The sequence below is a fragment of the Cheilinus undulatus genome, linkage group 16, assembly GCF_018320785.1.
Source record: "Cheilinus undulatus linkage group 16, ASM1832078v1, whole genome shotgun sequence".
NCBI lineage: Eukaryota > Metazoa > Chordata > Actinopteri > Labriformes > Labridae > Cheilinus > Cheilinus undulatus.
Genome location: NC_054880.1, coordinates 28576155 through 28589220, shown reverse-complemented (window position 1 = coordinate 28589220; position 13066 = coordinate 28576155). Strand labels below are relative to the sequence as shown.

At 39.1% G+C, this 13066-nt stretch overlaps 1 protein-coding gene across 5 annotated transcripts in view; it reads left to right on the top strand.

The window, feature by feature from the left end:
* The window catches only part of ptprua (protein tyrosine phosphatase receptor type Ua), a 336553-nt gene extending 324392 nt beyond the window's left edge, over positions 1 to 12161 (top strand). For all 5 annotated transcript variants that reach the window (XM_041808358.1, XM_041808356.1, XM_041808357.1 and 2 more), the window contains 3 exons: positions 1029 to 1186; positions 4225 to 4360; positions 11108 to 12161. In XM_041808358.1, the coding sequence (XP_041664292.1) occupies positions 1029 to 1186; positions 4225 to 4360; positions 11108 to 11170 (357 nt within the window). In that variant the 3' untranslated portion in view covers positions 11171 to 12161. The remainder of the gene's footprint in view (positions 1 to 1028; positions 1187 to 4224; positions 4361 to 11107) is intronic.
* Positions 12162 to 13066: the final 905 nt, after the last annotated feature.

The following is a 13066-nucleotide window of genomic DNA, read 5'->3' as shown; positions in this document are numbered from 1 at the left end:
AGATTAAAGAACACGTGCCCAGCTCTCATGTCATGGTGTTGTCTGAACAATCTAGAGTAGTTTCAGCTCCCGTATTAGACTGTAGTGACTCTGTTAGTTTCCATGCTTGGACTAAAACAGCCCTTCAGTCATCTCCCATAGATTATTTTTTCTACAAAAGCAAATTTGTCCTTGTCCAAAAGTTTCCACTAGTTGACAAACCCTCCTAACTCCTGTGCCACCATACCTTACCCTCACGGTGGCCAAAACCCTCCTTGCTAATGCCCTCCCACTCTCAACAGTCCCTTTGAACACAATATCACAGAATCAAAAATTGTTCCAACATGGCCTCTCTGCAGGATACCGAGGATACAGACTCCACAGATCAAGACACTGCTAGCCTCTGTCCCAAAAAGGTACTTCTTTGTCCAGTAGATAGAGCAAAAAATGTGTCAAAATTCCAGATTTTTTGAAATTATTTTGGATACTTTCCAGCAAATGCTGAAAACAGAAATTTGGGTTAACCCCTGCTGTTATCTTAACCCCCCCCCCAGTATGTGTTATAACTTCAAAAAGACAAGAGAAGAAAGCCTTGGCTCAGTTTCTCTTTATTTCTATGTTCAACAATCTAGTTTTGTATTTCAGCACATCATTTCAGATAAAGACTGTGATTTTGAGGGATTTACTGCCTTTCAGCTACAGCTGTTCCTTATCGATTCTTTCAGCTCTGATTGCATGTTAGTCTATGATAAGATCAGTTCCAATAACAGCCATTTTGATGTGAGCTACAGTGTTTTTTTTTCACAGTGAAACTTTAACAACCAATTACAAGCTGAGAACGGAGCCCTGCAGTTGAACTCATGCAGGTTTGAAGTGTTGACAGAATCCCCTCTGGCTGATAACCACATAGACGTTTGAATATACTTGTGATGCATGGAGCATACCTGATGAGTTTAAGGCGTACATGATTGTGTTTAATGCATAGACAAGAAACCTTCACTAACTTTTCTTCTTCCCTAAACTCTCTCCCCTTTTTTGTTCTCTTTTAGCTGCAGGAAGGCCAGCTGGTGGTACGTCATTTCCAGTTCCTGCGCTGGTCTCCATACCGCGACGTGCCCGACTCCAAGAAAGCCTTCATTAGCCTCCTGGCTCAGGTTCATAACTGGCAGAGGGAGTGTGGAGAGGGACGCACCATCGTACACTGCCTGTGAGTCAGCCTGCATACAAATTGATATGCAACCTTTTTTCTCTTTTATCGGCCAGTGTTGATATTACTCTTTAGGCGAGGGAAGGCACGTTTATTCATTCTGCACTAGTCATATACAGAGTATTTTAAAGTGCTACATAGGTTATGAAATATAACTTTTGTAACATTAAGAGCAATAAACAGTCAAAAGACTAGAGTAAGATGTGCTAGAATAGGTATAAACCCAATTCCAAAAAGGTTGGGGCACTGCATGAATGCAATAATTTTCAATGTCACAAACCAATATTTTATTCACAGTGAAACTTAAACAGCCTATCAGATGTTGACACTGAGACATTTTACCATTGTGAAGCATCCTCTCTTCTTTTAACAATAGTCTGTAAATTGCTTGGCAGTAAGGACACCAGTTTTTGGAGTTTTGGGAGAGTAATGTTGTCCCATTCTTGTCTGATGTATGATTTTAGTGGCTCAACAGTCCTTGGTCTTTTTTGCCAAATGTTTTGCTTAAAATGCACCAATTGTTTTCTATTGGTGAAAGACTCCTCTACTGTGAAGCCATGCTGTTGTGATGGATGTGGTATGTGGTTTAGTGTTGTCCAGACGATGTCTGGATGGGAGCATATGTTGCTCTAAAACCTCTATGTGCTTTTCAGCATTGATAGTACCTTTCCAGATGTGTAAGCTGCCCACACAGCGCTAATGCAACCCCATATCATCAGAGATGAAAGCTTTTCTACTGTGCACTGATAACAAGCTGGATGGTCCCTTTCCTCTTAAGTCCACAGGACAAAACATTCATGGTTTCCAAAACGAACTTCAAATTTCAATTTGTCTGACCACAGAACAGTTTTCCATTTCATCTCAGTTCAATTTAAATGAGCTTTGGCTCGGAGAAGACAGCAGTGCTTCTGGATCGTGCTCACATATGTCTTCTTCTGTGCATGATACAGCTTCAACTTTTTTTTTTTTTATAACTTTTATTTTTTCCTCATTTTCCAACAACATAAACAGTACAATTGCATTTCCAGAGACATATCAACAAAAACACAAAGGTTTTCATGGAGATTTCAGGCATTCTTCTCAGTCTTACATAGTCACATCATTCTTTAGTATCACTTTCAATGTACATAGTCCATTTCCTCCATATCAGTTCATGTTCATTTCCTTTGAATTTTAGTTGGTGTGTCAACTTGTCCGTTACATATATATCCTGTATAATCTCCAACCAGTGTTTTTTCTTTGGAGATTCAGCTCTTATACCAGTTTCTAGTTATAGCTTTTTTACAAGCCACCATTAGGATTTCGAACAAGTATCGATCACTTTTTCCCACAGTCTTCAGTGTTTCCAAGGTACATGACAACACAACTATATGGAATATCATAGCCCATTATAGCATTCACAGTAGTATTTACAGAATTCCAGAAGGGTTTTAAAGCAGAACAGCTCCAGAACACATGTGTATATGCTTTCTTGGTCTCCACATAACCTCCAGCATGGTTGTGAGGTTTTTAGCTGCCTGCTCTTAATCTGTGGCTTTATGAAAAACCTGGTGAGGTTCTTCCACGCAAACTCTCTCCAAACCTGTGAGCTTGTGGTTGTGCATTGTGTCATACACATCTATACCAATCCTCATCTGAAATCTAGGAAATAGGCATCAGATACAGCTTCAACTTGCATTTGTAGATGGCAAGATGAACTGTGTTGACAGACAGTGATTTCTGGAAATGTTCCTGAGCTGGAAATCATGCAGTGATTTCCTGTACAGAATCGTGCATTGCCACCCAAGGGGTTGAAGATCACATGCATCCAATACCGACCTTTAGTCTTGGCCCTTACGCGCAAGATTTCTCCAGATTCTCTGAATCTATGATGATATGTACTGTAGATGGTGGAGTATTTCAAGCCTAAGCAAATTTACATTGGGGAACATTTTATGATATTGTTCCATATTTGCAAAATGCTCCTCCAGCTATTTTGCATTAGTACCACTTACAGTACTTTTTCAGCCTTCTGTTGCCCTGTCCCTACTTTTTTTGGGATGTGTTGCTGCTATCAAAATACAAATGAGCTCATATTTTTTCATGAAAAGGTAAAATGTCTCCTTTTTGCCATCTGATATCTAGTTTTGTTCTATTGTGAAAAAAAAAATGGTTTAGGATATTTTCTAATCATTGCAATCAATTTTTTTACACAGTGTCCCAAGCTTTTTGGGTACTGAGGTTGCATAAATCAGGCTTTAGAGCAGCATCTTCCATGATGTGCTTATACCAATTTTGTTGTCTGTCAGCAAAGTGTGATGGTTAAATCGAGCCCCATAATGACAGTTTCTGATTATGATCAACTGAAGCAATCTAAGTTTTTATTTTACATATTAGCACAATTCAATCATTTTAAGCATTAGTCCATGTAAATGGAATCCAACTGTTTTAGTCAGAATCTCCAATGTCATTTGAATCACATATTTTATGATTTTTTTTTTCTTTTCTGTTTAAAATATGACTAAATTATCCATGACAGTGTGGATGTCTGAATATTTGGACTTTAAAGTAGACGTGTTCTTATTAGAAGTCATAAGGCTTTACAATACTCACCTTGGTGTTGTTTTTTCTAGAAACCATGGTCACGTTTAAAAAAGCTGGTATAGTTTTGCAGCTATTAAACTAATCTTCTGTGTGACAGAGAGGAAAAAGTCACCACAGTGTGTGTGTCTTTACATTAGCTGCATTAGCATTAGCCCTTTTGATCTCTGGAGGTCAGGATGTGTGTTAGTCATCTCATATCTGATTAAATCCCCGCTCCTGTATTTTAATGAGAACTTTGCTCTGATATTCATCTTGAAAGTCTGCCAGTTGGCCTTTTTCTGACAGCATGCTTGATCTGTGCTCAGTCAAACTATGACATTTCACTCTAAAGCTCCCCCACTGAGAGATCGTCTGAGCTGCTCTACCACATCTTTATTAGGTCACTCATGTCTTAATGCTGCTTGTTCATGCATTTATATGTCTCTGTGTGTGTGTTTGTGTCTCTTTTGGAGCAGGAACGGCGGAGGTCGGAGCGGAACTTTCTGTGCCTGCACCATGATAATGGAAATGATTCGGCACCACAGCATGGTGGACGTTTTCTTTGCTGCCAAAACCCTGCGAAACTCAAAGCCAAACATGGTGGAGACAATGGTGAGAAAGGAGACGTTTTTATTTTTTTTAACTATTATTGTGGGATAATTTATCAGAACAATGGAGCAATAACAAACATAGAAGACAATGGTTTCAAATGAGCCACTGTCACAAAAAAAATCAAACATTCTTCAAAAAGGAAACATCTTGTTTGTACCCATAATTTCTAACATTTTGTGTCAGTTCAGGGATGTTTTGTTATAATCTGACACTCTGCATTCAGTCAGAGTGAAATCACTTGTGAAGGAAACAGTGTTACAAATTGCTCCACCCACAGTCACCTCAAAACATAAACACTTACAAACAAGTGGATCAGGCATCACTGTACACCAGTTAAAACCAAACAGGCATCTTTTTATTTTTCTATAGCTGAAGTAAAAGGTGCCTGACCTTCTTTGTCCCACTCGGATTATGGATTTGTTTCATTTTTGCAGACTGACAGTGATTTTTGAGGACAAGCATGAAAAGTGTTTCAAAGGAACATTAAAAGAGAAAAAATAAATTAAAGGTTTTAAAGATGAAGGCTGGAGATATTCCATGTTTTTCCTATGATAAACAAATCCCATGAATTCATCTACACAGACTCAGATTCTCTCTCCACATCCATGGACTCCTCAAGCCTGTCTGCAGCTCTAAGCCTCCTAGTTAAGATGTAAATCAGTGGAGAGTTGGAGTGATAAGTTTCTGATTTTCACCTGAGCAAATCATTCAGTTGATACTGCTCTTTTTTCTTCCCTTAGTCTATAAACCAAAGGTAAAGCTATACTAAGGCCACCCTTGTGTTCATGGATATTTAGCTCAGTGCAGCATATAGCAATAGCAATAGGAAACAACTAGACCATGCACCTGTTTGTCTAAATCATGGGTCTCAAACTCACAGCCTGCAGCCCAATTGAGGCCCATGGGAAGATATTTTGTGCCCCCCCGTGCAGGCATTAATTACCATGGCAACAGCAGCACTGGCCCTTTGATGATGACATCGCTGATTAACACACATACAGCCCTCAATAAGCTCTGATCACACACACACATGGAGCTGTTCCAATAAAGCAGCCCATTTAAACAATGCTTTAACAGGATGGAGGGACACTGTGGGTGGCTTCTCATCCACATACAGTCCCCCAGAAAGCCACATATATCCCATATGAAGTGAATGGGAGAGACTGTGCGTTTGTGTGTGTGTTGGCGTGCTAAGCACACGTGTGTGTGTGTGTGTGTGGTTGTGTGTTTGTGTGTGTTGGCGCGCGAAGCGTGCATGCATGTTTGTGTGTTTTCTTGTCTTTGGCAAAGTCAATCTAAATTAGAACCCACAATCCTTTTCCAATAAAAGTTTTTAATATGTTCAAATGGAGCTGGAAATAATGAAATTCATCTCTTCTGCACCTGCTCTCATCAAGACCTTGACAGGAACTGCATGTCTGTATAAAATTCAATTAAAGGACTTGATTTGAGCATCCATCTGCAAAAGTTACATGCATCTGTAAATCTGCACAAACTTCTCAGCCTCATGTTCCAGTAACCGCTATTAAACTATGACCAGGCCACATGAGAGAGAGACAGACACACTTTTTCATTAGATTGATTTCATTGTTTCTTTGTATCAAAGCCACGTCCATTTGTAGTCATAATGATACCTCAGCTCATAGGGAGGGCCAACACCACCAGGTATATCAAGAAGACAGCTGAAGCTCAGGTGCATGGTGATCAGCATCAGCTAATCAGGCAACACATGACTAAAACACATGAACAAAGTCTAGTAAGTCTAGTAATAAATCTGTAATGCCAAACTAATATCTACTAATTTTATTTACATAAGATTTAATTTTATGTCAACAAGAGGTGAAATTGTGGTCTTGATCACTTACGTTTAAACGGGACATGGTCTATAAATCCTGTGGCGTATTTAACTACAGGTCTTTTCAAACAGTAAAAATTCCTCTGATAATGGTGAAAATTACTTAATAACTGAACAGTCAATCCTAATCTGGACACAGACTGTCCTATTTCATGACTGGCTGGCATGTTTGGTCTTAGTGCAGCACTAAAAGACATCCATAATTACGCATGGAGATGGCCAGGTTCATGATGCATGTAGGGGTGTCAGGGGGATTCAGATAGAGTGGACACACAGAAGAATGACTGTAGGCACCCAGGCAAATCTCGTGTCCTGGGTTAAGTGTCTTTTCAACAACACTGGGCTCATGTCTTTAGCGACGTGTTGTGTTACTGCCGCCCTTGTCTCGGAGACATCTTGCAGCATATTTTAACGAATACCACGAGTTTGACCTCTTCCTTTTCGAAGTTGAACGACTGCTCAATGCTGCAGATCCAGCGTTGTTTCTTGCTGTCTCAAAAGTCAGCTAACTCCCCGCTATCTAGCCACGCTGCTCTGTTTACCTTCCTCTTTCCTTGCTTCTTGCCGCTGATGCGCATGTGCAGAGGAGTTTTCTGGATGGGCACAGGAGAGAGAGTGAGCTCTCTGCTGTGAGAGATGCATTCAGGGACAATGGGAGAAGCTAAAGTCGAGTGAGAAATGCATGCTGACAGCTCAAAACTTCCACATAATTTATACCCAGATATTCATGATATAGTCATTTTATACATCGTGGGTGGCAAAAGCTGGGAAACATCGAGTACACTCAATATATCACCCAGCCCTAATTTCGATGGAGCAAATTCAGCCCCCTACCCTAAATGATCATCACCCTCACTTGACCAGCTACATCTTAAAGTAACCTTACCTAAATTTTGTGGTCCCTGAGCAGCATTTATCTCTTGTATTGAAAAAATATAGATGTTTTTATAATTTTCAAAAAAAAATCTTTAAAAACCTCATTCAGGGAAGGTCTTTCATTCTCCTTGTGGGGAGTGGGGCCGTCCTGTAGTGCCCTCTTCACCAGCCGCTGCTGGTGATGAGTATTTTTTTTGCACATCAAATGAGCTCTACACCTCATCAGAAGAGGATATGTTGAGCTCTGGTTACTATCTATCAAATTGTTCTTAAATGATTATCTCAGAATACGTTCAGGGGATGTGAATTAATTTTTTCCTTTCTGTTAAAGGCAGATCAAATAAGCTTTAACAATATTTTTATTGACCTTAAGGTGCTTACAGGGGCATATCAGGTAAATTTAATCAATATTTGAAAACATATTATAAAGTATGGAAGCAGTAAGAAATTAAAAGAAACTGTTCTACTGAATAATTCAAGTTTTGTTTCCCCTCATGGCTTTTAATCATTTTTTTTATATTTTGGCTGCCTGTGAAACACATATTTAAGTCAATCCTTTGTGGTCTTAGAAGGCTTTTATTAAGATTCTGAGATGACAAACTCTGCAGAAAACTCTGAAAGGTTAACTCAGGCTTCATTTTTGTCAGCATAGTAAAATCCTTGACTATAGGATGGACTTTCTTTTCAACCTTTTGAGACTTGAGCTTTTGTTTGGTTGGCAACTTTACTTTCCTTTGAGTATGTGATGTCCTCATATGAGGACACCAGAAATGATTACACTTTAAAATATGTCAGAATCACCAGGGACACTTGCACTGGATGAACTGAACCTCCACACTGCAGCTGTTAATATTCACTTTTCTGCTCTGTGAGTTTCAGTTTTCTCCTTTTCAACTGTATGACATCTAATACTTTTACTTTGAATGTGGACAAATGCTGGTATGGTATTTTGTATTGACAAACCTTTGACAGCTGTGAGCCAGATATTTTTCCCCCATGTTGACTTAAATCAAAGAACCTTTAAATCATGGATATGGATATTACTGATGCAGAAATATTTATTTAAGACAATCTGAGTGGCTTTTCAGTCTCCTGTATTCCTCGTCCCTTGTCCATGTTTAAGTGAGGAATAGAAGGGAAAATAGAAATGGGGTGTCCGGGTAAAAACATTCGCTGGTTGTTATGGGAACTGACACTCCTACAAAAGACTTCTCTGACTCTAAAAGTGACTGGGGCCAAAGCTAGAACTAAAGCCTGTGTTGATCATTAGTATGCTGTGAATCAGTTTCTCTTACTTTAGTGTCAGTCACTAAAACTGACTGACATGTACGTTAAAGACTTTACCACAGCATTTCAGTGTTTCTGTGGAAATTTGTGTCCATTCATTCTGTAGAGAATTAATGAGGTCTTGATGAGAAGGCCTGGCTTTCATTTTTCATTCCAGTTCATCCTCTAGGTGCTTGATGGGGGTTGAGGTCAGGGTTCTGTGCAGGCCAGTCAAATTCTTTCACACCAAACTCATCAAACAATGTCTTTATAGTCCTCGCTTTGTGCACTGGGTAACAGTCATATTGGAATAGAAAAGGGCCTTCCCAAAACTGTTGCCACAAAGTTGGAAGTATAGCATCAGTGGTGGGTAGAGTACACAGTTACAGTACTCAAGTAAAAGTACCAGTACTTAACAATAATAATTACTCAGGTAGAAGTAAAAGTACTTATAGAAATGAGTACTTGAGTAAGAGTAAAACAGTACTTGATTAAAAGACTACGCAGGTAGTGAGTAACTTCATTTTGTGCATTTTATTAAAATGTATTGCATTACGACATGATTCAGGGGTAGTAATGTAAACTGCACATTGTCATAAATAAAGTAGCATAACTTGCCAAAAGTAAAAGAAATAAAAACTTAATACTTAATACAATGCTTTACTTTATACATAAAGCAGCAGTCAAATTATGTTTGTTAATCACAATTATGGGATGAAAAATTCAATATAATGAGATAAAACAGACTTTTTCTCTCATAATAGTTATCATATTTCTACATGACGATTTTAATCTCGCATACATGAATTTGTACATTGCAGTTCTTACTTTTTAATCACATATTTACTTTATCATGTATTCATGATTTTTGGCTCACATTTATGAAATTAATCTTATGAACTGGCGTCATTTCTGACTTTTGCCCTTTTTTATTTAATTTTTACTTTTTAGCTCCAATTTATGAATTTTTATCCTGATTATGATTCAAAAAAATTGGCAAGCTAAACTGAAACTTATTAAAACCAAAGACAACTTTGGCCTACTAGCCCCACGTTATAACCATGTTAAATATAATCACTGATATAGGAGATATGCCACACGGACATGATAACAGTTACCTATGACTTAACTTTAAATAATGCCATGTGAAATCAAATTTTTGGCAGAGTTGCAGAGGTGGTTGGACACATGACATCATTTATCACTGACACAACTGTGTCTGCAAGTTAAAACAGAGACTTGAACGTATACGTTTAGCTAACCAGCAGTGCAGTCATTAGCTTGTTTAGCTTACTTACCATAACATGCTTTCTTGGATTTGACATGCTATTTTTGAAGCTTGAGATTTCCACCATTTTAGGTAGACACAGTAGGCAGCGCATTATGTGGATGTTGTTCCTCGTCATTTGAAAGGCAAAGAGTCTTGATGTTGGTCCAGGGATAAACATGCTCCTCTGAAGGAAACGCAGGTATTACATCTTCAGCCATTACCTCCAACTGTTAATAGTTAAGGGGGAGGGGTCACTCCTCTGTTTACTCTGTGGTGCTGAGGATTTTACCTCACACTGCTGTGAGAGCTCAGCTGAGTGTAAATACTTCATGAAAATAAATTATAGACAAGTAAAAGTAGCAACCAGTGTGTTGCCCAATGTAATGGATTAGAAGTATATTTTTTTCATCACAAATGTAATGGAGTAGGAGTAAAAAGTACTCTGCTCAATAACTACTCCCAGAAGTAGGATTTTTTTTAAAATGACTCAAGCACATGTAATGTAGTAAATGTAATGCGCTACTACCCACCTCTGCATAGCATTGTCCAAAATGTCTTGGTATACTTGAAGCATTAAGATTGGCCTTCACTGGAGATAAGGGGCCTTGCACAAACCCTGAAAAACAGACCCATACCATTATCCCTTCCCCACCTTATTTCACAGTTGGCACAATCAGGCAGGTAACTTTCTACCAGCATCCACCAAACCCAGACTCACCCATCTGACCGCCAAACAGAGAAGTGTGGTTCCACTGCTCCTCAGTCCAGTGTGGATGTACTTTTAACCACTCTAGCTGACACTTGGCATTGAACTTGATAATGTGAGGCTTGCATGCAAGCTCAAACATGGAAACTCATGTCTGCTTTCTAATAATATCACCTACTGTTCACTGTGGAATATAAAGCAAAAATACCATTTTACCAAGTGTTTAATTGCAAAGGTGGCATCCATGACAGTACCACACTTGAAGTCACTTAAGGACAACCCATTTAGTATCATCAGTTTTTGCAAATGGAGACTGCATGGCTAGGTGCTTGATTTTATACACCTTTGGTAATGGATCTGATTGATTCACCTGAATTCAGTAATTGACAGGTATGGCCAAATACTTTGGTCCAAATCTTTGTGGCAAACATCTGTTGTGTATTGTTTGGTATTTCAATTTGTTAAAACCAGTATAGGGGCCATTTCAAACTGGGGCACATTAGTATTTAATTAGCCTGGACTTTGGACAGGGAGCTTGAAAGAAGGAGAATTTGAGTCAAGACACTGGTGGTGCAAGCATGAGTCTCAGCAATCAAATGCAGTTACACACAGATATAAAAAATTATGTTGTCACTGTTTTCAGAGCATTTTCTAACCATTAAACTGTGTTTTATCATCTTTGAAATAAGCTTCCAATGAAAGTCCCTACCAAGGATTGTTGCTTATAGAAATTAGCTACTGTTGTCTTATAAAACGTTTGTGTTCTTGTTTCAGGAGCAGTACCGGTTCTGCTATGACCTGGCCCAGGAGTACCTGGACTGCTTGGAGGTCAGATAGCACCAATCCCTTATTGTTTGGCCCTCTACGAGGAGAAGGTCCAGACCCTGGATTCTGCATCCCGGATCTCTGCTCCTGCCTCCGTAGTCCATGTATACAGCTCTGGTTGTGTTCTTCTCCATGCCTGGATGAAACGCTGTCTGCCATAAAGACCGAAAGAGAAAGCTTGCTGGACAACTTGTAACATACTACTGAAACCTTCTTTTTTTTCCCTTTCTTTCTTTGCTTTTCCTTGGCGCTCTGATCCAACTCGTACTCCTTTGTGCCACTTTACATCGCCAAACCAGAGGACACCTCACAGGAATGGAGTTAATTTTCTATCCAAGCCACTGTCAAGGCAGCCGGACTTCCTGTCGTACACCTGAATGACGGGATTGAGTCTAGCTGTGTCCTGCCTTACTATGAACAAACACTGAAAAGGAATAGCAGTTGATCACAACCGCTGGCTGATATTTGTGTGTTTGTAACACTGTAAATGGTGCAATCTGCTGTTGGTGAACATCCCATGTTGTACTGTACTATATTGAACTCCCTCATGGGCTAGGCTGATGATTGAAGGTGCATTGAGGGTGAAGGAAAGCATCGGTCATATCTGATGGACATATCTGTACAGTAAAATTGTCTTGGACCTAATTTCTCTTTATTTATTTCACCTGTAAATAGATATTTTTTCCTCCTTGCCCCGGTTGTTTCTAGATGTTCTCTACGTCTTAATCAATGTGCCAATTCATCCTCTCTGTGTCTGTAAATGGGGACCACTTCAGCATCTGCATGCCCAGTCTTAAGTGTTTCATCGCAGTGTGTGGCCCAAGTCTGCTTTAGGGTGGATTCTGTGATGCGAATCCCCCCGCTAGTCCTGAGAGATCTGTAAGAATAACCATGTGTTGCTGTGAGAATACGGCGAGATCCGTTGCTTTCTAAATTTGTATTTATTCAATGTGTTTTATTTTCTAAATAGTGTATAAAACAGGAAAATAAATAAAATATGTTGTTGCCTAACAGCTAAGATTTGTGGTGTTTTATTTTGGCGGGGTCGCTGTCAAACCTGATAGATATTTAGTGAAATTGGTGCTTGATTACTGAATTGTTATTAGAGGAAATTGCTTATACAACCCCAGTTCCAAAAAATTAGGGCACTGTGTAAAATGTGAACAAAAACATAATCCAATGACTTGCAAATCTCATAAACCCATACTTTATTCACAACAGAACACAAACAACGTAACAGATGCTGAAACTAAGACATTTTACTGTTTCATAAAAATATAAGCTCATTTTAAAATGTGATGGAAGCAAAACATCTAAAAAAAAGTACAGACAGGGCCATGCATAACATTGTGGAGCATCCCCTCTTCTTTTAACAACAGTCTGTAAATGTCTCGGAAGTAAGGAGACTAGTTGCTGGAGGTTTTGGAAAGGAATGTTGTCCCATTCTTGTCTGATGTTGGATCCTACCTGCTCAACAGTTTGCAGGCATGACCCTTCAGCACCTGGACCCTTCTTCCGTGAAGCTATGCTGTTGTGATGGATGCACTGATAGTGCCTTTCCAGATGTGTAAGCTGCCCACGCCATGGTGAACGTCTGCACATCTTTACTTCTGAGAGACTCTGCCTAAACTAAAACACTCCCTTTATACCCAGTCATGTCACTGATCCACTGTCTATTAACCTAATTAGTGGGAAATTACTCCTCCAGCTGGTCTTCATTAGTACCACCTATTTTTCCTGACTCTTATTGCCCCATTCCTACTTTTTCTAAATGTGTTTCTTCTATCACATTCTAACTCAGCTATTTTTTTTTTTCATGGAATGGTAAAATATGGTTACAACATCTGATATGCTGTTTATGTTCCATTGAAACAACAAAATGGTTTATGAGATTTAGAAATGTTACAT